We start from the raw sequence: 26,734 nt of genomic DNA on the forward strand, positions 1-26,734 counted from the left end.
AACCCAACAGAATGTTTTGCAGAGAGACTGCACCATTATATATTCCTACCAACAGTGCACAGGGGCTCAAATATCTTCATGCCTAGAATAGCACCTATTATTTTCTGGGGTTTTGTTGTTGTTTTTTATAGTAGCTATCCTTAATGGGTATGAAAGAATATCTGATTGTGGTTTTGGTTTGCATTTCCCTAATAATTAGTGATGTTGAGCATCTTTTCATATGCTTCTGGCTCTGTATATATCATCTTTGGAGAAATTCCTATCCAAACCATTGCCTCCATTGCCTACTTTTAAATCAGGCTCTTTGGGTTTTTTTTGTTGTTGTTGTTACTGTGGAAATTCTATCATATTCTGGATATTAACTGCTTATCAGCTATATGATTTGCAGATATTTTCTTCCATTTCATAGGTTGCCTTTTCATTCCATTGATTGTGCCTTTTGATGCATAAAATTAGTCAACTTTTTGTGTCCTCTAATTCTCTGTAGGTTTTTAAATTTTCTGTGAATAACAAGCACTGACATATTTCTTTTCTTTGGGATTTCAGAGCCTTGATACAAAGCATGCTTGAAAAATGTGATCGGTTTCTCTGGTCTCAGCAGGCCTAGTGGAAGAAGATTCAGCTGGATGTCATGACATTTTGAGAAGAACTGAACAATGCTCCTGAAACTTCTAAATGCATTTGCTATTGTGTGGAGGAAAGCCACCACGCCACGCCAAAAATCTCTCGCCTTTTGCAGGCTAGCCTTGGCATCTGTGGCGGTATGTGACCTCAGTATTTCTCAACCAAAGTTGGATTTTGGAGTCAGTCCTTGTTTGCCAGAATCAGAATGTGAATGTTCACAGCTGTGTAGTCTTACTCTGAACTTCTTACTTTTCCTTGTCACCAGTGAACTTGGGGGAATTCTTTTCCTACCGTGGCTCTCATGTTGGGAGCAGAAGCTTCTCATCCTGGTCACATGAAGACAGTGTTATTGATTTTTGACTGGAGTTGGATTTTGTTTTTTATCTTATCTGTGGCACTCTAGAAATTACTGAAATAATGGACCTGTATAATGGAATTAACACTGAAGATTCAAATTCAATATTTTTAAAAATGGCCCATACCTAAATTAAGCTAATTTAAAATATTTTTCCAGTATTTATTTGGTATTTTCTATTTTTTCTTTTCTTTTCTTTCTTTCTTTTTTTTTTTTGAGACAGAGTCTTAACTTAGTTGCCCTCAGTAGAGTGTCATGGCATTCTAGCTCACAGCAACCTCAAACTCATGGGCTCAAGCGATCCTTTTTCCTCAGCCTCCCCAGTACCTGGAACTACAGGTGCTTGCCACAGTGTCTCACTATTTTTAGAGATGGGGTCTCACTTTTTGCTCAGGCTGGTCTTGAACTCCTGAGCTCAAGCAATCCACCTGCCTCAGCCTCCCAGAATGCTGGGATTGGAGGCATGAGCCACCATGCCCGGCTTATTTGTTATTTTCTAATCTGAACTATGCACAACTGATTAATTAATATTAATGTGTATTAATGCGTTATTTCCCCTTTTTGTTGTTTTTTTGTTGTTTGTTTTTGAGACAGGGTCTCTTTCACTTTGGGTAGAATGGTGGAATGAGTCATCACAGCTCACTGCAACCTCAAACTCCTGGGCTAAAGCACTTCTCCTGCCTCAGCCTCCCAAGTAGTTGGGACTACAGGTGCATGCCAGCATGCCTGACTCATGTTTTCTGTTTTTTGAGACAGGGTCTTGCTCTTGCTCAGATTGCTCAGATTGATCTTGAATTCCTGACCTTGAGTGATTTTCCCATTTCGACCTCCCAGAGTGTTAGGATTATAGGTATGACTGACTACATCTGGCCTTAAAATGTTATTTCTAATCTTTCTTAAACAGAATGCCCAAAAGAATCATGCACTTTTAAAAATTATTTTTAAAAAGCCATAATAAAAGAAAGCTGAGTACTAATAAAAACTGTAGCAAGCATGTGTTTTATTTAAGCTATATAACTCGATTTTTATTTATCAGTATATTCACACAGCATGTTATAGTGATAATAAATATGAGGTATGATTAAAGTTTTTATTGAACAGAATACAGGCAGGAGGTTTGTTATCAATTTGCAGGAAGGTGTGGGGTAAACTCTGTGGAGTATGTAAAGTGTTGGATACAGTCAACAGTTCAATTCTTTTTTTAATTTATAATACAACCAGAGAACATAGATACAAATTGCTATCATACTTACGCATGACACCTTGCTATGATGCAACCAGCTGCGTTGAAGAGATTGGGAAAGCAGGCTTCACAAAGCTGCCTAGAATTTTGGGCGGTGTAGAAAACCTTCCCACTGGCATCAGCTGGACAGATTGGGGCTGGATCATGTTGAATGTGGAGCTCTCCTGAGGTAAAGGGGGGAGGCCTCCCTTCCCTGTCAGCTTTAGTCATTACACAGTAACTAAACAAAGGGCCCAGAAGAAATCCCATGGTAAACAAATGGCATGAACTGGCATGATTGTGTAATCATTTCCTGACAGACCTTTCCAGGCCAGGTTACGGCAATTCTCATTTGCTGAAAAAGTACAGAGAGAAATGTTTAGTGTAACAAACAAAAACAAAACAAATCGCATGACCTGAATTTATTTTCTGAGGTAAATAAATAGAAATCCCCTTAAACTTTAAATTACATAGTCTATTTGGATATCAGGCAGGGCTTTCAAATATAGCTTGTATCTTCACTTGCCTGATTGACGGGTGCCTCTTTTGTTTCAGGATCTGACTGCTGTTGAACAGGGCTACAAGGGCAGCATTGCCACTGAGAGCTTGTGTTTTGAGGCAGATGGCTCGGTGTGAATATCTGCTCTTTCACTAAATAGCCTTCATAAGTTACTTTGTTTCTCTAAGTTTTATTTGTTTGTTTTTTGTATTTTGTAGAAAATGGGTTTGGGGGTCTCCTTGTCTTGCCCAACTGGTATCAAACTCTTGGGCTTAAGCATCAGTGCTCCCACCTCAGCCTCCCAAAGGGCCAGGATTACAGGCATAAGCCACTGTGCCTGGCCAGAGGTTTACTTTTCTCATCTGTCAAACAGATAATAATCATCGTACTCTCAGGGTAGTTTGAGAATTAAACGCAGTAATGTATGGATGGACTATAGAAAGAGTGAAGTTAGGGCTACCCATTAGTGAGAATTAAATGTCTGTAAAATGTAGAGCATACAGACTAACGTAGTGAATAGAAAATAATGTTAGCTGTTATTAGAAAGGTTTGGAATATCACTGTTTCACCTAGTACTGATTAAACCCATAGAAATTGGATTTACCTGAGCCAGAGAAAGTGGAAAAACCAAAAATGAAATTAATAATTTTTTTGCATGTGTCAAATTTGTCACTACCCTGATCAAGGCTCAAAACCTTATAATAATACTTCCCTCATCCCCATCCTCTACCCTCACTTCTTCTGATTAGGTAAATCCACAAATCCTCTCCGTTCTTTTTTTCTTTTTTGAGAGACAGAGTCTCACTTTGTCGCACTTGGTAGAGTGCTATGACATCACAACTCACAGCAACCTCCAACTCCTGGGCTTAAGCGATTCTCTTGCCTCAGCCTCCTGAGTAGCTGGGACTACAGGCACCCGCCACAACACTTGGCTATTTTTTGTTTCAGTTTGGCTGGGGCCAAGTTCGAACCCGCCACCCTCGGCATATGGGGCTGGTGCCCTACTTCACTGAGCCAAAGGTGCTGCCCCAAATCCTCTCAATTCTATGTTGATGGTGTTTTCCCTTAGTCTTGGTTCCCCATTCTGTGTTGCCACCACCCCACATTCCCATTACTTCTTTACCACAGTACTAGTCTCAAGTGCTATCTCCCTTCTTTTTTTTTTTTTTTTAAGACAGAGCCTTGTTCCATCACCCAGTTTAGAGTGCAGTGGCGTCGTCATACCTTGCTGCTTCCCCAAACTCCTGGGTTCAAATGGTCCTCCTGTCTCAGGCCCCTAAGTAGCTGAGAATACAGGCATGCACCACTGCCCCAGGCTGATTCTTTCACTTTTAGTACAGATGAAGTCTTGCTCTTGCTCATGCTCGTCTGGAACTATTGTCCTCAATTGAGCCTCCCACATTGGCCCATAGGAGTGCTAGGATTACGGTCTTGAGCTACCCACCCACCCTCTCTCCTCTTCTAAAGGCTGAAATCCCCTTCAGCGTATTAAAATGCAAGATAGGTACCAGCTAGTTAGGTAATTTATAAACATAGTTACGCACCAAAACTGCCATGGGAGAATGTTAAAGATAAAATATCTGACATCCTGCCCCAGACCTAGAATCTATAGCTCTAGGGACAAATTCAGCCTTCCACAACTTGCTACCTACCCCCATGTTGTTCCTGGATTTAAATATGGAGTCATCCTACTTGACAGTAAACCAAGGCCCCTGAGAGTGGCTGTCTTGGTCTTGTGGGACATTAATCCCAGGTCCGCTGCCAGAATCCTGCTCTTGTGGCACAGCCGCCATCAGGCCACTTCCCAATCAGAAACTTCCGGTGGCTCCCCTCTGCTTTCAGAGCAAAGGCCAAACCCTTGGGGATCTATTTCCAAGCTGTTTCTCAGTTTCAGACCCAGGTTTGTCCCTCATCCTGTCCTCTGTTTCTTGGATGTGCTCTGCACTTAGCCCTTGTGGGTTATGTTCCTGCTCCACCCTAATGTGCCTTCTCAGCCACAGCCACTGCCACTGCTGCCATTCCTCCAGGTCTGTCCCTTCAGGCCCACTGAGCCTGTGCAGGACATGAGGCTGGAATCTCCCGTCCTGTCAGGAGCAGTAACTGGAGGTGGAGCCACAGCTCAAACCTGCCTTTCCTAGCCCTTCATTCAGTAGGAATCTGATGTCACTAACCTTCCTGAATGACAGGACACAGCACTGCTCTGCTTGCTGAGAGGAGCAAGCTGTGGTTTCCAGTCAACACAGGTCCGGTAGAAGGAGTGAGGCCTGGAGAGTTCCCACCTGTTGCCCACTGGTTCTCCCCAGAGGGGTCAGCACCACTGTGTCTCAGGACAGAGAATGTCGACCCAGATTGCCATGTTCCCAGGGTGCCCAGGTAATAGACTGTTCCTGATGGTGACTCCCCCCTTATTATCAATCTGGACATTTGAGTTAATCCAGGCCTGTAGTGACGTAGGCACTGTTTATATCTCATCGTGGTGAGCAAAGCCTGAATTTAGTGACATAGTATCAGTGTTTTTAATCCCCTCCCTGTGTGATTTTTCCTAGTAAACCGTCCTGCTGCTTGGATGTGAGGCTTTGAGCAGTTTGCACAGAGCCCCAAACTTTAAAGGGCTTTACACTTGGCTTAATGCTCTCCTTTCACTGTCTTGAAATTCTTAGTCATCTTGGGACAAGAATCACCACATCTTTATTTTCCAGATTAGGTAAGTGGTCCTGACTGCCGCAGTGCAACTAGGATGGAGCCTGGGATGCTGCATTTCTGAGAAAACCCCAGGCAGGGCTCCTGCTGCTGTGCTCGGCTCACACTTGAGTGGCAGGATCCAAACACACCAGGGAGACCAACAACTTGGAAGGAACCTGAAAGGTTCACCACAAAACGTGAAGTGAAGCTTGCATTTCCTTAAGCTTCTTCATTTTTTGTATCTTTGTTACAGCAAGTTGGCCTCACCCTAACAAAGGAAGTGACATAGAGCAGGTCCCACGGCTTGTTCTGGTCTCAGTTTCTTTAGCCTTAAATACTTTTGGAAAGGACTTCTGTGAGGTATGCAATGGGAACTTGGGTCCAAATGGGTTAAGTGTGAGGCCAGACTGTCTGGTTTCCCTTCTCCACTATTAGTGGGAGGTGATTGCCATGGTCTTTTCTTTTCCTTTCCTTTCTTTTCTTTTCTCTCTCTCCCTCCTTATTTTTTTTGCAATGGCCTTTCTTACCTGGGGGTTGAAGATTAGGTTTGAAATTAGCTGGGAAGAAGACCTCTTAGATTTCTAGCCCACACCAGGCTGAGCAGTCCAGTTTAGCAGGATCTGGTTTGAAGTTTGAGACCAAACCTTGGCTAACATTAAAGTTGCTGGTCATTGCCTGTGGCCTTATCTCCACTGATGAGCTGGTGGGTTTTCTTTGGACATAGGTTCATATATCCCTTGGATCCTCTAACCATATGGCTGGCATATCCCCTAACATTACTCCAACTTCTGACAAAGAACTTTTGTTGTAAGAAAACAAAAACAAGTTATTTTAAGCAAATTGTGTGGTGTGTGAACCCTATTAAAGCACTGTAGCAGCCCTGAATTCCTTCAGCATCCTCTGAAGGACTGAGCTTCAGCTCATGCCCCACTGGGAGTGGCACCTGTCTTTGTGGGACCACAAGGTTAACGGCCAGTTCATTTCTTCAGTCCATGGCAGTTTGCTCTTCTTGCCCAGTTGCCCTGCCTCTCTCCCCCTCTTTGCTACCCAGCATGTTTTCCTCTTCACTCTTAGTCTAAGGTCCAATGAATCCCTTTGTTCCTGAGTGGAGTTGTCCATGCTGGGGGGGCCTACACTTTCCTAGCCACTGTACAGAATCACAGCATTGCACTGTGTCTCAGAAGTGGCCGATGAACACCTTGAGATCCACTAGGCCCCTCCCCTTTCTCCAGGCAGTGCCACAGTGGTGAGTTCCAGGTGGGCTCTGATCCATTTCATGCAGGTCCAACCTGGCAACACCCGGCTTTGGGTTGGCTCCAAGCACCTTCCACTTCATACTCTAGGGAAGCCCGCCAGGCACTCACATGTGCACAAACAGGAAATGCAGGTAAGTTAACACTGGTGGCGGGAGGCACCCTGGACCAATGGGAGATGGAAGACAGTGGGCAGGTGCTTTGCTTTTGTGACTCCTAGTGGAGAGTGCAGAGACACATTTTACTACCTTCCTCACAAGGTCCCAGTGGAATGGAGGACCAGTTATGTGGCCTTTATTTGTGTCTAGCCCTATAACATGTCCTTATATTGACCTTGCTCCCTTCTGATTCCTCCCCCATCTCAGTCATGATGCCTGAGTCATTCCCAAATAAAATATCTACATGGAGACCTTGGTTCAGCTTTGTTTTCCAGAGAAGCCAGGGTAGGAATGCTGGGAATGAAAGTGGGGTGGGAGAAGGCGGACAGGAGGAGATTCTCCCATTGTTTTGTGTCTTAATCACCTGGCCTGTCTATCATCCAAGTTAAGGGTCCATTAGAGGTAAGAAACAGGATGTACACAGACATCATTGCAGGAGGGGTCATCTACAACCCACAACCCACATCTTACACATCTTTGCCCTTCTCCCTGAGTCCCCCAGATCTCCACAGCTGAGTTCCTTGACCTCTTTGCCTACAGATGCTGCCCAGTACATGGCATGGTGTATGAAATGCTGAAGGGTCCTCAAACTCTCATCTTGAGGCAACCTTTGAACTACAGTCTGGGGTCCTAGGGAGAATGGCACTTCACACTTATCCAATAGTGAGAGGCATTGTTTTTCATCAAGGAACCAATTTTACAGGAAATGAAGGATTCAGGGGGACCATGCTCATGGAAATCACAGGTTTTGCCATATTCCCTGTCATGCTGGAGCAGAGAGGGGGTATGCACTGCTGACCTGCGCAGCCTTGTTCAGTATATCACAGGTTCTGGATCAGACAAACCAGCCTAGAATCCTGGCTCTGCATGTGTCACCTGAGTGAACTTGCAGAGGGCCCTAAACACTCACCTCTAAACTTTGGTGTCTTCAACTGAGACCTGCAAAGATTTTCTGTAACTTGGATCAAATAAAGTATATAAACACTTTGTATAAAGCATAGTCCTGCATTTGCAATAAAAAGTTAACAGTTATTGGGTTACTAGGCACTGGCCTCTGGCCTCCGTGCCCTGGTAGAGTTTGGAGTGCCACCAGTGTGTGCTTCTGTTTAGGCTCTTGCTAAACTGTGTTGCATTTGTCCACCTACTTTACTTCCCCTTAGAACAATAAACATTGTCAAGGGAATAAAAAGCTACATAGGAGAAGGGACATGGACACAGCTTTATAAACTGTAAGTTACTGTTCAAATGTCAGTCATGTCACAGCAGCGTGCAGTCCAGCAGGGAATAGACACGTGAAACCAGCTCTGGGAGGAGTAGAGATGCCCCAGCAAATGTGACCCAAGGGCTTGGGAGCCACAAACTCTCTCCTAGAATGTGGCTTGTGGCTACTGGGAGGGTTCTTCCAGAAGTGGAATTTTTGCCTAGATCTGAATTCAAAGGCAGTGGCAATAAAGAGGAGGGAAACTCATGTGAGAGCCATTCTTTAGGTAGAATTAAAAGAAACTTTTAAAAAATTGAATCAGGAATAGGGGCTAGTGTTGGTGAGACCAGCGTATGAGTTGCCAGGTCCCTTGGGATTAGGCTTCCCAAAGCGTAGTGGAAACAGGCCACGTAGGGATAAGTTCTGAAGGCAGAGAAGGGGACAGAGAGCACTGACTGGACAGGGAAGATGCCTGGACACAGGGAGGCTGGGAACAGCAGCAAAGCAACTGGGGAGGCCTCAGGGTGACCAGGGGAAGAGGTGGGTGGGTGAGACATGAGAGACATTTGATCCGTGTTGCCACAGACATAGAGGCTTTCACACAGAGTTATTAACTGGTAACAGAGGATCAGTGACTAAGGGATAAAGAGGACACACAGGAAGAAACAAGTTTGGGAAAGGGCCTGTCACAGGTTGAGATTGGCATCTTGCTGGAGGGTGTGTGGCTGTATCCACAGGGTGGCAGAAAAAGGTTGCTGGGTGCCACAAGCCAAAGCTAACAAATCCGAACACTGCAGGGGTGCACTTGATGTCACTGAACAGCAGCTGGGGGGCCTGAGAACTCACTGGGAAGTTGCCCAAAGGGAGAAGGACTAGGATGCTGCCCAATTTACCGGGATTGCCTTAGGGGACTACGGAACTCATCACGACGTTGACCCAGGCTTGGGACGTGCTGTGTGACCGACCACAGTGATTGTCTCCCCGTGCCTAACACACGGGCCTAGGCTCCACCTCCATCTGGGTGTTCACTGAGCACCCCTCACACCACAGAGACATTTTCTACCACAAAGCTAACAGACAGTTTCAATACATTCAATCTCTGAAGCATTTATGAGATGAGGGGGTGTGCTGGGGGAGGGCAAGTTAGCAAGACCTGATTGATAGGGAATAAAGGGGCCTGGAGAGGGAAAGGCCCAGAAATAGCAACAACGTAAGCACAGGGACCTGGAGAGGGAAGAGAGTCTGATTCAGGGAGGGGTTGGTATATGCATAAGATTGGTGTGACTGCCAAGATTGTCTTCCCTACACCCAAACACCCAAGCACACATTACACCTACACATGGGTGTCCGTGGACCGGCCCTCCCTATCAAACAGGCAATTCTTACCACAAGGAATAACACACAGTTGCAACAAATTCCATCTCCTAAGCATTTATTAGATACCTATTGCTTGCCCTCTACAAGTTCTGTGTACACAGAAAACAATAACCCTGTGTCCTGGCCCTCAGGGGCTCACGGCCCAGTCTCCTGAGAGCAGAGTGACCAGGAAACTCAGTACTTGTCAGGCAGGCCTGCAGGTCGGAAGTGATTGGGGTCCTTGCCACTCCGGCCCCATTTGTTGGCCTCCTGATCAGCGATCGTGTCCTCTGCTCCACGGCCCATCCATGACTGGATATTCTCTCTGGCATCGCTGTGATGGAGGCAGACAAGGACATTATTCCCAGGCCAATAAGCAAGACTCCATCCTTCCATGCTTCTCTTTCCCAGGGCTCAGAGAGGAGCCCCAGAAGATCAAGGAAGGAGGGGTCAGCTGTCCTCAGCCGTGGCTCAGCACCCTTATGTAAAAAGGGCAGCACCCACAGGGAGAGGCCTGGGGATCACTCCACGGCCCTTCCTTTTGCTTTCTGGGGGCAGCCATGCTCTGGGTCTACCAGCAGCCCAGGATCTGCACTGGGCATGGATAGGGACAGGGTGAGCATGAGGAGGGGCCAGGCCCTACAGCAATGTGCTCAGGGTCCATCCCTGCAGGCAAACCTCTGGCACCCACACTGGTATCCCTAGGAGCTCCAGTTACCTGATCACTTCTGCAGCCCACTCGCCCCCAGGCCCCCTCTGGGCAGCATCATAGTTCCCCCGAGCGTGGAAGTATTTGTCTGCACCTATGTAATTGGCTTCTTTCATGTCAGAGTAGGCATTCCACATGTCCCAAGCCCCTGGAAAGAAAAGGAAAAGACAGAGGGACAGCAGGTGAATCTAAAGGCTCTGACAACACCTTAGAGAGGAATCAAGAATGAAAAATATTGCACTGACTTGAAGATGTGAGCCTGAGACTCCAGCAGCCTCAGATACCATGGGCTGGGAGGAACATTCCTTAATCCTAGTTGGCTTCTCCAGGGAACTTGAGTGAACTGAGAGCTCTGTGGGTGGCCATTTGTGTGCTGTGTTTTGCTGCCTGACTACTCTGGTGCTATGTGATACTTCTAACTCTGCGTTCCAGCTAAGTATTTGGGAGAGAGAACGGAGGGCTCTTCGTGGAATAGGATTCTTCACCCACTGCACCATGGAAATATGGGCCAGGTAATTGTTTTTCAGGGTGATCCCAAGAATCTTAAGTTGTTTACCAGCATCTCTGGCCTCTATGCATTAGATGCTGGCAGCACAATCTCCCAGGGTAACCATCACAAATATCTCCGGATAAATAGGCTTGGGGGACAAACCAATGTTATAGAATGAAGTTGCACATGGTCAGATCCAGGCATATACGTCAGTGAGGTGGTGACATGCAAGCCACGTTCTGAGAAAGGTTGCAGACATAGAGTACTTCAGCCCTGACCCCTTAAAACATATAACCTTGCAAACTGAATGCACATGACCGTGAGTTGAATATCCCTGACTGCTAGGGATATAAATGTCCCTAAAAACTGCCTATATAGGCGATGTTGGCATCTGGCTGTAGGTTGCATGAGGAAGCATCAGCTTGCAGTGTGGGCTGTGCTTCCTAATCACCCGGGGATATGCGGAAAGTCCAGGCCACAAGTCTGGCTCATCTCAACAGACCATCTGCTGGGGAGTCCCAGGGGTGGGTAGTTTGCAATGCTCTGCAGGGGTCTCCAGCTTGCAGCTGAGATCCATAACCACCCAGCTCTAGGAGGTGCTGGGCAGACGTATCCACCTGGCAAGAGCTTTGCCCTCCTGCACAGCTGGCCTCAAACCTCTGCTCTGGTCCCTGCTGACTGGCTAACACCCAAGGACTCAGCTGCTCTAAGCCTCAGTCTTCTCACCTCCAAAGTGGGGGAAGATGCCTGCCTCTGAGGTATTCTGAAATGAAATCAGAAAATACTCATTTCTCTGCAGAATGTGATGTATGACAGTTCCCATTTCCTATAGAGTGGACTGCAAAAGGGGGAGAAACCGATCTAGCCAGGAAGGGAGACACTGACAGAGCTAGGCTGAAGGCTGCTTTAAATTATCCAAGCAGGAGAAGGTGGAGGAAGGAAGGAGGAAAGCAAGGAATGAAGGAAGGGGCAAGGGAGGGAGGAAGACCCATTTCTCAGGCTGTATTTTATCCAAAACAGATAGCTTAGCGTCACCTGTCAATGACGACTCTTCATTCTCTGAGTAAGTGAATGACAAAAAATCTAAACTTCCCAATCTGCTCAGCAGCCCCCAGACACCTGGCACGTTCTGTCACATTCGGCAGAACAAGCTGAGACAGTCATCAAACCCATCCCTTTCCTCAGGTTACACAACTGGGAAAAGTGACCTGTGGATGAAGAAAACACTGGTGTCCAGGAAGTGCTCATTTGGAGTTTTGTGGGGGGAAAGAGGTTAAACTGAAGGTTTAACCTCTTCACAAAATACTGCTTGGTTTGTTGTTCCTGGATTACCCCCCACCACACCGATGGCTCAGGAGTGTGTGTTCATTGATAAGCATTGGAACATAAGATCGATCCAAAACACATCCTGAGAAACACTGATCTAAGGACAAAGGAAACATTTCAGAAAACCTCAGGGGCCTGAGATGGGCCATCCAGCACACCCTCAGTTCATTACAGTCCCGTAGCAACACAGAAACTAACTCTGGAAGTTTACAGACAGCCTTCAGGAAGCATCGTCATGCCACTTGATCAGGTCGGGGTGGTGTTTCTCTCCCAAGTCCTGTGCTCCTTCTCCCTCCCAGACTCACTGTGCAGGCTCCCTGCCCCCTGGGATCCTGAGCAGGGTCTGTGCCTTTCAATGCACCACCAGGGGGCAGCACGGCACCCCAGGGCCACCCAGAACCTGACCTGACCTGAGAACAGTACCCACTGCTGACCTAGAGCTGGGGACCCCACAGGGAGGGGTCAGGGCCTCCCCGGCCAGCTGGAGAGCTACTTATGGGGAAGTCTTGTTCCTGCTCTGCCTCCCTGTGCTTCCTCCACAGATCACCCACAGCCACTAGACATGGGGACCTTCCTCCAGGGTGAATCCTCAGGTCCCAGGATGTGTCTCCTCCATCAGCCTTACCTCCGGCAGCCTCACTAAGGAATGAAAATAAGCCTCTGGCTCCCAGGACCAAGGAAAAGAAAATCAGGCCTGTGAGGAGCTTCATGGTGCTGAAATGAGAGGAAAGGGTCAGGCGGTCACTGTCCAGACTGGCACATCCCCACTTGGAATTTGTATCCCTCGGGGATCCGGGTTGTTTAAATCCATCTGGTCTCATTGGATCTTGGTGGCTCATCTAGGAAGCCCTACAGGGGGACATTACTCAGAGCCACAAGCCCTCAGGGGTCAGCCCTGAGCCCTGACCATGTGGGGGGATCTCAGGTGGCCCAGGTGTAGAAAGAGGGGAGTTAGGACAGGAATGCCCTTCCTGGAGGAGCCTGCAGTTCATTGAGAATTACCCCCGTGTTCCCTCTGCCCAGCACAGAACTCACACGAGATACGTCAGAAACATGAGAAGTATTTCTAAAAGGAGATCACAGGCTGGTTTGAAAGAGAAAGCAGAGTAAGTTGTAAAGAACAACTACTCCTTGGAGTATTTGCTCACCTGATTTCTGGTGGAGCAGAGCTGTTAGTCTCTGCCTGCCAGGCATCAGGGCTTCTATTTATACTGATTCTTCCCTGCTGGGGTCAGGGAAGGGCAGAAAAATTGCCCTAGGACAGTCCCTCAGGTCATTCCCCCCACAAAACTCCAAATGAGCACTTCCTGGACACCAGTGTTTTCTTCATCCACAGGTCACTTTTCCCAGTTGTGTAACCTGAGGAAAGGGATGGGTTTGCCTGGCAGCCATGTGGTGGGGGAACAAGTCTGCTCCTCAGAGTTGGAGCAGCTCAAGCCACAGGGAGGTGGTAGGGTCCCCGTGAAGATGGCTTCAGGGGACTTCCTCTGGGAGATGTAGAATAGAGGGGAGGGTGGTGCTTCCACCAGCACCTTGCTTTACTGGTCATTTCCTCAGGATGGGCCCTGCTGCACCTCTGGGTGGATGCCTCAGATATTAAGTTTCCTTGAGTACGTGTCTAAAGCCTTTGAACTGCACAACTGACAGGCCAGCCCTGCCACCTGTCCTGTGTGGCCTGGAAGTTTCCCTCCACCCTCTGTCTGGATCTCCTAAACTCTCAGCTCCAAGGCACAGGAAAGCCCTCTCAGGTGGCTTGGCCCAATTAGGCAGTGTCTTTTCTGAGTTGGCCCCTTGGTTGCAGGCAATGTGAAGGAGGAGGCTTCCTGCCTCCCCCACCTAATCCTGAGACCCACATTGGGACAGTGAGAGTGCTGTGGAATGAATTGGCTGCCCCAGTGTAGAAGTGCCAGGCTGCAATCAGGGAAAGTGGAGAGAGCTCTTTGTCTGCTCTGTCACCCCTTGGAGAGGGGTCACTGTCTGCCAGAAACATGGACAGGGTCAGACTAGCTCAGCAGGGCTGGTGGAGGAGCACAGAGCTGAGAGAGGCCAGTACCAGTGCTCTGCAGGGCTGTGCCCAAGATACGCACAGAGGCTAGAGAACATAGCAAGTCCTCCAGTTTCCTCCTCTACAGTCCATCTTCACACTCAGAGAGTTAGACATTTGCAAAAACCCAACAAAACCCTTGGGAAACAAATGGGGGTGGGGGGTGGGGTGGAGGCACAGTAAAGGAGAGCCAAGAGTCCTGGGAATAGCAATTGGGGCTTCAGTCTAGACAGCAGTGTTGTAGATTCTGTTCTGGAGCCCATATCCCCTCTGCCCCATACATCCTACCTCCTTAAACCCGTTGGAAATGGTGCCTACGAGAACTGGTCTTTACACACTCACACACATGCTAGGCAGGGTGGTGACATCCTCAGGGAGAAAGAGCAAACAGGAAAAAGGTGATTCCAGTTGGAATAAAAAATAACAACATATTATTTATGATCAACTAAGGCTTATGCCAAGGATTCTAGAATAGTTTTACACCAGAAACATCTATCTTTGTAGTTCTTTGTATTGGTAATTAATGGAAACCATTACTTATTTACTTTAATGGTTGCAGAAAATGAGCTTCATTATGGACAATGTCTATTGATGATAAAAAGAAATACATAACAAAATCAGAGCCCTTTTCTGAATTGATAAAGGCTAAATACCAATAATCTATAACAACGATTCTCAAATTGTATTCCAGAGAACCCAAAGGATCCACCAGGCTCTTTCAGGGAGCCATTAGGGTCAAAATTACTTTTAACCATACCACTTAGATAGGTATTCCTTTTTCTTTTTTTTTTTTTTTTTAATGTTTAAAAATATTTTAATTTTGTATTTATTTATTTATTTATTTTATTGTTGGGGATTCATTGAGGGTACACTAAGCCAGGTTACACTGATTGCAATTGTTAGGTAAAGTCCCTCTTGCAATCGCGTCTTGCCCCCATAAAGTGTGACACACACCAAGGCCCCACCCTCCTCCCTCCATCCCTCTTTCTGCTTCCCCCCCAATAACCTTAATTGTCATTAATTGTCCTCATATCAAAATTGAGTACATAGGATTCATGCTTCTCCATTCTTGTGATGCTTTACTAAGAATAATGTCTTCCACTTCCACCCAGGTTAATACGAAGGATGTAAAGTCTCCATTTCTTTTAATGGCTGAATAGTATTCCATGGTATACATATACCACAGCTTGTTAATCCATTCCTGGATTGGTGGGCATTTAGGCTGTTTCCACATTTTGGCAATTGTAAATTGAGCTGCAATAAACAGTCTAGTACAAGTGTCCTTATGATAAAAGGATTTTTTTCCTTCTGGGTAGATGCCCAGTAATGGGATTGCAGGATCAAATGGGAGGTCTAGCTTGAGTGATTTGAGGTTTCTCCAGACTTCCTTCCAGAAAAGTTGTACTAGTTTGCAGTCCCACCAGCAGTGTAAAAGTGTTCCCTTCGCTCCACATCCACGCCAGCATCTGCAGTTTTGAGATTTTCTGATGTGGGCCATTCTCACTGGGTTAGATGATATCTCAGGGTTGTTTTGATTTGCATTTCTCTAATATATAGAGATGATGAACATTTTTTCATGTGTTTGTTAGCCATTCGTCTGTCATCTTTAGAGAAGGTTCTATTCATGTCTCTTGCCCATTGATATATGGGATTGTTGGCTTTTTTCATGTGAATTAATTTGAGTTCTCTATAGATCCTAGTTAACAAGCTTTTGTCTGATTGAAAATATGCAAATATCCTTTCCCATTGTGTAGGTTGTCTCTTTGCTTTGGTTATTGTCTCCTTATCTGTACAGAAGCTTTTCAGTTTAATGAAGTCCCATTTGTTTATTTTTGTTGTTGTTGCAATTGCCATGGCAGTCTTCTTCATGAAGTCTTTCCCCAGGCCAATATCTTCCAGTATTTTTCCTATGCTTTCTTTGAGGATTTTTATTGTTTCATGCCTTAAATTTAAGTCCTTTATCCATCTTGAATCAATTTTTGTGAGTGGGGAAAGGTTTCGGTCCAGTTTCAGTCTTTTACATGTAGATATCCAGTTCCCCCAACACCATTTACTGAATAGGGAGTCTTTCCCCCAAGGTATGTTCTTGTTTGGTTTATCGAAGATTAGGTAGTTGGAAGATGTTAGTTTCATATCTTGGTTTTCAATTCGATTCCAACTGTCTATGTCTCTGTTTTTGTGCCAGTACCATGCTGTCTTGACCCCTTTGGCTTTGTAGTACAGACGAAGATCTGGTATGCTGATGCCCCCAGCTTTACTTTTATTACTAAGAACTGCCTTAGCTATACAGGGTTTTTTCCTGTTCCATACAAAATGCAGAATCATTTTTTCCAAATCTTGAAAGTACGATGTTGGTATTTTGATAGGAATGGCATTGAATAGGTAGATTGCTTTGGGAAGTATAGACATTTTAACAATGTTGATTCTTCCCGTCCATGAGCATGGTATGTTCTTCCATTTAATATCCTCTGCTATTTCCTTTCTGAGGATTTCATAGTTTTCTTTATAGAGGTCCTTCACCTCCTTCGTTAGGTATATTCTTAGGTATTTCATTTTCTTTGAGACTATGGTGAAGGGAGTTGTGTCCTTAATTAGCTTCTCATCTTGACTGTTATTGGTGTATACAAAGGCTACTGACTTGTGGACATTGATTTTATATCCTGAAACATTACTGTATTTTTTGATGACTTCTAGGAGTCTTGTGGTTGAGTCTTTGGGGTTCTCTAAGTATAAGATCATGTCATCAGCAAAGAGGGAGAGTTTGACCTCCTTTGCTCCCATTTGGATTCCCTTTATTTTCTTGTCTTGCCTAATTGTATTGGCTAGGACTTCCAGCACTATGTTGAATAGTAAAGGTGACAGAGGACAACCTTGTCTGGTTCCAGTTCTAAGAGGGAAAGCTTTCAGTTTTACTCCATTCAGTAAAATATTGGCTGTGGGTTTGTCATAGACAGCTTCAATCAGTTTTAGAAATGTGCCACCTATGCCTATACTCTTCAGTGTTCTAATTAGAAAAGGATGCTGGATTTTATCAAATGCTTTTTCTGCATCTTTTGAGAGGATCATGTTATCTTTATTTTTGCCTCTGTTAATATGGTGGATAACGTTTATGGACTTGGGTATGTTAAACCAGCCTTGCATCCCTGGGATGAAGCCTACTTGATCATGATGAATGACTTTTTTGATGATAAGCTGTAATCTATTGGCTAGGATTTTGTTGAGAATTTTTGCATCTATATTCATGAGTGAGATTGGTCTGAAATTCTCCTTTTTGTTTGGGTCTTTTCCTGGTTTTGGTATCAGGGTGATGTTTGCTTCATAGACTGTGTTGGGGAAGATTCCTTCTTCCTCAATTTTTTGGAATAATTTCTGCAGTACAGGAATAAGCTCTTCCTTGAAGTTTTGATAGAATTCTGGAGTGAAGCCATCTGGACCAGGGCATTTTTTGGTTGGAAGATTTTTTTATTGTTTCTTTGATCTAAGTGCTTGAAATTGGTCTGTTCAGGAGCTCTATTTCTTCCTGGCTGAGTCTAGGGAGAGGGTGTGATTCCAAATATTGATCCATTTCCTTCACGTTGTCAAATTTCTGGGCATAGAGTTTCTGGTAGTATTCAGAGATGATCTCTTGTATCTCTGTGGGATCAGTTTTTATTTCCCCTTTATCATTTCTGATTGAGGTTACTAGAGATTTTACTTTTCTATTCCTTGTTAGTCTGGCCAATGGTTTATCTGTTTTATTTATTTTTTCAAAAAACCAACTCCTTGTTTCATTAATTTTCTGAATGATTCTTTTGTTTTCAATTTCATTGATCTCTGATTTGATTTTGGATATTTCTTTTCTTCTACTGAGTTTAGGCTTAGATTGTTCTTCTTTTTCCAATTCCATAAGATCTCTTGTGAGATTGTTGATGCGCTCTCTTTCTGTTTTTCAAATGTAGGCATCTAAAGCGATGAATTTTCCTCTCAAAACTGCTTTTGCAGTATCCCACAGGTTTTGGTAGCTTGTGTCTTCATTGTTGTTATGCTCAAGGAAGTTAATGATTTCCTGTTTTATTTCTTCCTGTACCCATGTGTTATTCAACAGAAGATTGTTTAATTTCCATGCCTTTGGGTGGGGTCGAGCATTTTTGTTAGAGTTGAGTTCCACCTTTAGTGCCTTATTGTCTGAGAAGATACAAGGTAAAATTTCAATTCTTTTGATTCTGTTGATATTTGTTTTGTGTCCCAGGATATGATCAATTTTGGAGAATGTTCCATGGGGTGATGAGAAGAATGTATATTCTTTATCTTTGGGATGGAGTGTTCTATATGCGTCTATCAAGCACAGTTGTTCTAGGGTCTCATTTAAATCTCTTCTATCTTTGTTTAATTTCTGTTTAGAGGATCTGTCCAGCTCTGTAAGAGGAGTGTTAAAGTCCCCTGTTATTATGGTATTATCAGATATCATATTGCTCAGACTGAGAAAGGTCTGTTTCAAGAATCTGGGAGCATTTAAATTGGGTGCATAAATATTTAGAATTGAAACGTCTTCTTGTTGTATTTTTCCCTTGACCAAGATAAAGTGACCATCTTTGTCTTTTTTGACTTTAGTTGCTTTAAATCCACATGTATCTGAAAATAAGATTGCAACTCCTCTTTTCTTCTGAATTCCATTTGCCTGAAAATTGTCTTCCAACCCTTGACTCGGAGCTTTAATTTGTCTTTTGAAGCCAGGTGTGTTTCTTGCAGACAGCAAATGGATGGCTTGTGTTTTTTAATCCAGTCAGCCAATCTATGTCTTTTCAGTGGGGAATTCAAGCCATTAACATTTATCGAGATAATTGATAAGTGTGGTATTATTCTATTCATCTTATTTGGTGAGAGTCCATTGCTTAGTTTTATCTTTTGCATCAGTGTGGAGGTTAGGTTCTGTCCTTTAATTTCTGAGTTCTTACTTTGCTGCTGATCCATTGTGGTGGTCAGTGTGCAGAACAGGTTGAAGTATTTCCTGTAGAACTGGTCTTATTGTGGCGAATTTCCTCAATGTTTGTATATCCGTAAATGATTTGATTTTTCCGTCAATTTTAAAGCTTAGCTTAGCAGGGTACAGAATTCTGGGCTGGAAATTGTTCTGTTTAAGTAGATTAAAGGTAGATGACCATTGTCTTCTTGCTTGGAAAGTTTCATTAGAGAAGTCTGAGGTCACTCTGATGGATTTGCCCCTGTAGGTCAACTGGCGCTTACTCCTGGCAGCTTGCAGAATCTTTTCTTTTGTCTTGACTTTGGACGGGTTCATCACAATGTGTCTTGGAGAAGCTCGGTTAGAGTTGAGGCGACCTGGGGTCCGATAGCCCTCTGAAAGCAGTGTGTCAGAATCTTTGGTGATATTTGGGAAATTTTCTTTTATAATATTCTCTAGTATGGCTTCCATTCCTCTGGGGCATTCTTCTTCCCCTTCTGGGATTCCTATAACTTGTATGTTGGAACGCTTCATAAAGTCCCATAATTCTGACAGTGAATGTTCTTCTTTCTCTCTCTTCTTTTCTGCCTCTTTTACTACCTGAGTTATCTCAAGAACTTTGTCTTCTACCTCTGAAATTCTTTCTCCTGCATGGTCTAACCTGTTGCTGATACTTTTCATTGCATCTTTAAGTTCCCTAATTGACTGTTTCAGTTCCTTCAGCTCTGCTATATCCTTTTTATATTCTTCATATCGTTCATCTCTTATTTGATTCTGTTTTTGGATTTCCTTTTGGTTGTTTTCCACTTTATTAGCAGTTTCCTTCATTGTTTCCATCATTTCTTTCATTGTTTTCAACATGTGTATTCTAAATTCCCTTTCTGTCATTCCTAACATTTCTTTATAGGTGGAATCATCTGCAGTAGTTACCTCACGGCCCCTTGGCGGGGTTGTTCTGGAGTGGTTCTTCACGTTGCCTGGAGTTTTCTGCTGATTCTTCCTCATGAGTGATTTCTTTTTTTTCTTTCTTTTTTTTTTTTTTTTTTGTGGTTTTTGGCCAGGGCTGTGTTTGAACCCGCCACCTCTGGCATATGGGACCGGCGCCCTACTCCTTGAGCCACAGGCGCCACCCATGAGTGATTTCTTTTATCTGTTTCCTTGCCCTAATTTTCCTTTCACTTCCTCTTGCTCTTTAAGTTCTCATGCCTGTGGACTAAGGGTTACAGGACCAGAAGGGTGAGAAGGATGAAGAGGAAAAAAGGGATGAAAGAAAGGAGGACCGAGGGAAAAGAAAAAAAAAATAAAGAAAGGAGAGGGGGTGGGTAAAAGGAATATTGACAAAAAGAAGAGAGGCACAGAAATAGGGAGACGGAGCAATATAGGTGTACAGCAGGGTACTTTGACACAACCTTAAAAAAAACCCCACCTTCTGGGGGTGCCCAGTTGGGTGGTTCCCTTGAGGTCAGCAGCTCTTTGCTAACCTGATCAGACACAGTACCCCACCTCCACCAAGTAGAGACAAAAATGCTATAAATCGAACCAAGACAAGCAAACAGAAAACTTTACGGGATAAAATTGGGTGAAAAACCAAATAATAGCGGTAGAAACACTAGCAAAAATGAAGTTCTAGTTATTGAAAAAGGCAGCAATGGGAAATTATAATTAAACTAGAAAAATTGAGAAAGAAAAAGGATCTGTATGGAAAAGGTTGAAATTAAAAAAACAAAACAACATCAACAACATCAAAATAAACAAAAAAAACAACCAAACCAAAAAAAAAAAAAAACACAACCAAAAACAAAGCAGTATGTATATGTTATTGAATATTGTCTGAGCAACACGTGGTCTTCTGGGGTATAAGATGTTAATCACAGTTCTGATACGACTGGAGGCTGCTGATTTCTCAAACCCCAGCAGGTAGACACCCTAAATCTCTGTTCAGCCCACTTAAAAGGCACTTTGAACTTGTAAACTTGCTGAGCAGAAGCTTTCCCAGGAAAGTGCTTGTCACTGGAATCACTGCTGAAGTGGCTATCCACTTACCCAGTGTGCCAAAACTGGTCTCACTCTGCTCCTGAGGGTTAGGGCTGCAAGGCAGCTCAGACCCCACCCTTAGGCTACTTGGTCGCTGGGTTACCAGCTCCCACCTGATTCTACCTCTGCGACCCTGAGGGCGGAGCTTGCCGGGTCAGATCGCTCACAGTGGCTCCCTGTGACCCACAGCCAAACACTATTAGCTCCGTCTGGCTCAGCGGCTCAGACTGGGACCCTAGACAACGGCCAAAGTTCTCCGCACTCCCGCTCAGGCTCTCCCCAAGGCAGTTCAACTGAGTGCCAAGTCCAAAGACACCAAAACAGTTCACAGGTAAGGCCTTTCTGGTTTGCAGTCTTGCTGCTACTGAGCTTACAGTTGCAGGCGGGTTTAAACGGATTTAACACATGCAACCACTTGCCATTTTTCCACTGATTTAGTCCTCCTCTTGGGGTCCAGAAGTCTCTCGCTGACTCCCTGTATCCTCACACGGGTGATGATAGGCAGATCCCACCAGCGAGAGATGCCTGGAGTCCTATCTCCCCAGACTCACGGTGCCCAGATGCAAGGAAGCTGTTACTTGGCCGCCATCTTGCTCCACCTCAGGTATTCCTTTTTCATTCCGATTTTGGAATGAAAAGTTCGTTGATATGGGTTTGGATTTCCACATTGCAATTGATGCTTAAGAAACTACAGCTTGTCAATTTTTGGTGTAGCTATCACAGAATAGACAAATTATCTAAATATACTATTAAAATACTCTCCTTTTGCCCAACTATATATCATACATGAGGCTGAATTTTCTTCATGTACTTCAACCTAAGTAATGTATTGCAAGAGACTGAGATAGGAAAATCTGGCTATGTTCTAGTAATTCAGGGTTGAAAACATTTTCAGAAATGCTAAACCATGCTATTCTTCTTACCAACTTTTTGTTTTTGAAAATAGTTATTTTCACAAATTTTTATGTCAAAATGTTATGAATTTATTTTTAAAAAATAATTGATACGTGTTTTAATTATTTTCTTTCTAGTATGGTATATATTGATAATCAGTCTCCATAAGGAAAGGTTTTGTGGGTCTTTAATAATTGTTGAGTGTGATGGAATCCTGAGACCAAAATTTTGAGAATCATTCTTCTAGAGCAAACATCATGTACATGAAGAAATTTCAGGTACATTCTCAAGAAGGCCAATGAAGAGACCGGGGTGTCCTATTGTTATTGCTACTGTCTCCCATACTCCTGAGGACCTGGTTAATGCTAAAGTCAAGATAACAAGGAGGCTGAGAAGTTGAAAAGAAGACATGAAGCTATCATCGTTTTAAGATGATACAAGCTTTCACTAGAAAACCCATCAGAATCAAATGGCAAAGCATTACAACTATTGGGAATTCAGCATGAGTGTTGTATTCAAGGTAAATTGATAGCAATAATTCTTAATAGTTATAAAATATAGCATAAACTAGTACCAAATATGTCAACTCTCTAGGAAATAATAGTACACAATTTCTTTTTAATTTTTAATTTTTTTTTAGAGACAGAGTCTGACCTTGTCACCCTCGGTAGAGTGCCTTGGCGTCATAGCTCACAGCAATCTCCAACTCCTGGGCTTAGGCGATTCTCTTGCCTCAGCCTCCCAGGTAGCTGGGACCACAGGCGGCTGCCACAACGCCTGGCTGTTTTTTGTTGCAGTTTGGCCAGGGCCAGGTTTGAACCCACCACCCTCAGTATATGAGGCTGGCCCCCTACTCAGTGAGCCACAGGTGCTGCCCAGTACATGAACTTTTACAGAGAAAATTTTAAAATCTTTTAAGGGATTAAGAAAACAGCAATGTATGTCAGCTCATGGAGACTAAGTTTTAGCTTAGGGAAGATAGCAATTTTTCCTAAATTAATTTATAAATTCACGGCAATGTGACAATTCCCATAGCAACTTTTACCAGGAATGCAACATTCTTTGTGATTGAGTAGTTAACTATGAAAAGTTTAGTCAATAAAAAAAAAAAAAAAGAGCAGGCCTGTGGCTCAGTGAGTAGGGCGCCGGCCCCATATGCCGAGGGTGGCGGATTCGGACCCAGCCCCGGCCAAACTGCAACAGAAAAATAGCCGGGCGTTGTGGCGGGCGCCTATAGTCCCAGCTGCTCCGGAGGCTGAGGCAAAAGAATCGCGTAAGCCCAAGAGTTAGAGGTTGCTGTGAGCCGTGTGACGCCACAGCACTCTACCCGAGGGCGGTACAGTGAGACTCTGTCTCTACAAAAAAAAAAAAGAGCAGAGAGGGGACATGTACTGCTCTCTGAGATATGTGAGCGTTGGAAGTGCCACAAGTGAGAAGACCACTGTGACTCCTGTCTCAGTCTTTGGGGAAGAAGAACCGAGAGTTGTTTGCAGCAATAGATAAGACTAAACTAGGCACCAGAGAGGTAGGGCTGCACAGCTTTGAAAATCCTCCTTACTCTCCGCCTAAATGAAACAACTCCATGTAAAACTCTAAGCACAATTTTTGGCACTGGGGACGCTCAGAGAAGTGCAGGCTGGTTATGGAGAACTTGGTGAGTACTGCTCTCCAGCTGGTAATTGTGGAGTAGGAGGCTGGGGGGAAAGTTGTGTATAAGCCAAGGGAAGAGAAGGCACTTGCACTTGATTCCCCATGAGCTCTAGAACATAGGGGAAACTGTCGTGGTGTTGCAGGAATCCAGGCCCAGTGGAGAGAAAGCGGGGAGAGTCACCTAAATACTGTTGATGGAAGAGGAAGGGGATTTATTTCAGCCAGCAGAGCTGCGGCAGACTAGAATCCAAATGGCTGAGCTCCCCATCAGCTGTGTCCCTGTCCTTTTATTGGATTCACAAGTAGACAGACAAAGGAATTAACATATTCCCTCTCATCGGAGGTGTCAAATCATGTGCGGGGTTTACAGAAGTGGAAGCAAGCAGCAAGCGTTATTTCAAGGACCCAGGAAGCTAAGTTTTACAAATTGTTAAGAGCTGGGTTACCATGGGGAGGACCTTGCAGGTGTGTCCTTGAGTTTCTCTGAGAAACCTTTGGGGTTTTTTTTAGACTTTACTTTTCCCAGGTATTTTCTCTCAGTGGAGTAGATCACTCAGTGCTTGAATCTGAAGGGAGAGGAAGAATAGACTATTGGGTGTGAACTGAGACAGGAAATGATTTAGCCAGGACAGCAAAATGATTTAGCTAAGCCAGGTGAGGGTAAAATATCTACTGACAAGGGCCTAGGACAACCTGGCTTATTTGGCAGGAGGTTTGAGTCATTCCAAGTGCACTTTTTGTTTGCATGGGAGTTTTTTTGTTTTGTTTTGTTTGTTTGTTTTTATAGACAGAGTCTCACTCTGTCTCCCAAGCTGGTGTGCAGTGGTGCTATCACAGCTCACTGCAACCTCCCAACTTCTCGGCTCAAGTGATTCTCCTGCCTCCGCCTCCTGAGTAGCTGAGACTACAGGTGCACACCACCACGCCCAGCTAATGTTTTTGTCTTTTGTAGAGATGGGGTCTTGCCGTGTTGCACAGGCTGGTCTCGAACTCCTGGCCTCAAATGACCCCTCCGCCTGGGCCTCCCAAAGTGCTGAGATTACAGGTATGAGCCAGTATGCTTGGCCCACCAGTTGTGTTAATCATGTCTTTTCATTCTGTGTTTTTGATGCTTGGCATCTTTGGGGCCTTGTGGACTATGGACAGACAGCTGCTCTCAGAGCTAACCACTTTCTAGAGATAGGAAATGACTCACCCAAGAGCATGTGTTTCATGTGCAAACAGCCCCTCCAGTGTCCACACTTCCAAAAAGCCACTGTATAGGGTTCTCACACTCTGGAGAACTATTCACTGTACTGCAGTAAGCTGTGATAGCACCACTGCTCTGATCACTTCAGGGTCAAGCCTCAGACACCTGGAGACAACCCCTATGCTCCTGAGTGTGCTGAAAAATTATTCAAGCTAGCCGGTCCTAAGCCTGTTTGCCCTACCACATCATTCCTTCCTGCAGAGACCCAGTTAAGATCCTCGTGTGCTTCCCCTGTTCCCTCTGCATCCCGCTTACCACGTGCTTCCCTGTGTGGTCCCCTGTGGCATAGTAGGTGCCTCCTTCTCTCAGTAACTGTGAGTAACAGACTTCTTTCTTTCTTTTTGTTTTTGAGACAGTCTCACTCTTTCGCCCTGGGTAGAGTGCTATGGTGTCATATCTCACAGCAAACTCAAACTTTCTGCTTGAACAATCCTCTTGCCTCAGCCTCCCGAGTAGCTGGGATTACAGGCATGCGCTACCACATCCAACTAGTTTTTCTATTTTAGTAGAGACTCTACTATATTGCTTAGGCTGATCTTGAACTTCTGAGCTCAGGTGATCCACCTGCATCAGCCTCCCAGAGTGCTAGGATCATAGGCGTGAGCTACCATGCCTGGCCTCAGACTTCTTTTCAATGACAGTTATCTGCCAATCTGTCAGCCTTGTCACACCGAATAATGAACAATAAAAAAGACCTCTTTTTTTTTTTTTTTTTTTGCAGTTTTTGGCCGGGGCTGGATTTGAACCTGCCACCTCCTGTATATGGGGCCGGTGCCAGACCTATGTTTTTAAATATAAATCTTCTCATTAAGAGTATTTCAAGAGGAAAGAGAGCCAAACAATTGAATACCCCCAAAAGGGAAAAAAAAAAAAAAACCCACACAAGTTGCCCACAAACATACTTAGCAGGAGGGAAGCATCTTGACTAAGCAAAGCAGGAATGCCACAACCGAGACAGGTAAAGGGTTGGCCCTAAGGCATGAAAGGAAGTCAGGGTTTGGAGTAAGTCAGGTGCGTGAACAAACACAAGATATTTCCCTGACAGCTCCCACTGTCTGAGGAATCCTACAATGACGTTTAGGAGATGGGCAGTCCTGGTGGAAGATAGGAAACAGCTTCAGGACATTGTTGTAGCCACAGGAAGCCATAGGCTCAATTCTTCCTTGACTTTGAAACTTTTTCACTGCTCCTAATGCCCAGTAATTACAGGCCTTTCCCAAGTGTGCCAGGCCTGGAGGCGAACCCATCTGTATGTCAGGAAGGAAAGATAAGCCAATCAGGGGCTCACGTGGTCATTATCCTTAATCTTCCTATGAGTAAAACCCACCTCAGCTCCCTTTATAAGATCCGCTGGGGTTAGATCTTCCTGCTGTGAGTTCTCCACCCCTGGGAATAAACGTGGTGAGCCTGGGGTTCCTGAATAAGATTGGGGGGCTCCAGAAAGGTGACGGGCCCTGCCTCTGGGGAGTGTGCCACCCAGCAGGTCTGATCAGTGAAGGCACATTGTGGGGTTATGGAAAGAGATGATATGTCAAGAGAGATGTGAGTCTCCATTTAGGCCAGCGGTTCTCAACCTGTGGGTTGCGACCCCTTTGTAACAATAAAAATACATCCTGCATATCAGATATTTACATTATGATTCATAACAGTAACAAAATTACTGTTATGAAGTAGCAACAAAAATAATTTTATGGTTGGGGGTCACCACAACATGAGGAACTGTATTAAAGGGTCACGGCATTAGGAAGGTTGAGAACCACTGATTTAGGCAGAGAATGTCTTTAATTAAAGAATTGGAAGGCTGATCACTCGAATCTGAAAGTACTTTTGTTTATTGATCCACTATGTTGTAAATCATGGCTCTCTGAAGGTAAGAGTTACAGAATGTTTAGGACACAGACTGCCAGACAAGGACTCCTCTTTTTGCTAACTAATCAAATTGAGACAGACTCTCCCGTAAATCTACATATTTGACTTTGCCCAACCATAAGCGGCAAATATCCCATGTTGGTTTTTCCTGCCAATACATGTGAAAGAAAGAAAAGACTC

The 26,734-nt window shown here is 44.5% G+C and overlaps 2 protein-coding genes across 7 annotated transcripts in view; one reads left to right on the forward strand and one right to left on the reverse strand.

The window, feature by feature from the left end:
* Positions 1-4,140, forward strand: part of HPS5 (HPS5 biogenesis of lysosomal organelles complex 2 subunit 2) — a 54,223-nt gene extending 50,083 nt beyond the window's left edge. For all 5 annotated transcript variants that reach the window (XM_053561565.1, XM_053561562.1, XM_053561561.1 and 2 more), the window contains one exon: positions 547-4,140. In XM_053561565.1, the coding sequence (XP_053417540.1) occupies positions 547-607 (61 nt within the window). In that variant the 3' untranslated portion in view covers positions 608-4,140. The remainder of the gene's footprint in view (positions 1-546) is intronic.
* A 5,269-nt stretch (positions 4,141-9,409) lies between these two features.
* On the reverse strand, positions 9,410-13,157 carry LOC128565790 (serum amyloid A-2 protein-like). Of its 2 annotated transcripts, XM_053562509.1 has the most exons (4): positions 13,024-13,157; positions 12,501-12,589; positions 10,069-10,207; positions 9,410-9,684 (listed from the first exon to the last, which is right to left on the reverse strand). In XM_053562509.1, the coding sequence occupies exons 2-4, from the start codon at positions 12,583-12,585 to the stop codon at positions 9,546-9,548; spliced, it is 363 nt and encodes a 120-aa protein (XP_053418484.1). In that variant the 5' UTR covers positions 12,586-12,589; positions 13,024-13,157; the 3' UTR covers positions 9,410-9,545. The 2 variants fall into 2 exon arrangements, with proteins under 2 accessions (XP_053418484.1, XP_053418485.1); XM_053562510.1 differs by lacking the exon at positions 12,501-12,589 and having other exon boundaries at positions 13,024-13,047.
* Positions 13,158-26,734: the final 13,577 nt, after the last annotated feature.

This window comes from Nycticebus coucang, chromosome 14 (assembly GCF_027406575.1).
Source record: "Nycticebus coucang isolate mNycCou1 chromosome 14, mNycCou1.pri, whole genome shotgun sequence".
In the NCBI taxonomy this organism is placed as follows: domain Eukaryota; kingdom Metazoa; phylum Chordata; class Mammalia; order Primates; family Lorisidae; genus Nycticebus; species Nycticebus coucang.

Excerpts from the sequence above, each read along its gene's own strand:
- LOC128565790 (XM_053562509.1), bottom strand. The coding sequence starts at position 12,585 with ATGAAGCTCCTCACAGGCCTGATTTTCTTTTCCTTGGTCCTGGGAGCC. Across the intron at positions 10,208-12,500 it reads CCTTAGTGAGGCTGCCGGAG|GGGCTTGGGACATGTGGAAT; the intron begins GTAAGGCTGATG and ends TTTTCTTTCCAG. Across the intron at positions 9,685-10,068 it reads TGGGCTGCAGAAGTGATCAG|CGATGCCAGAGAGAATATCC; the intron begins GTAACTGGAGCT and ends CCTCCATCACAG.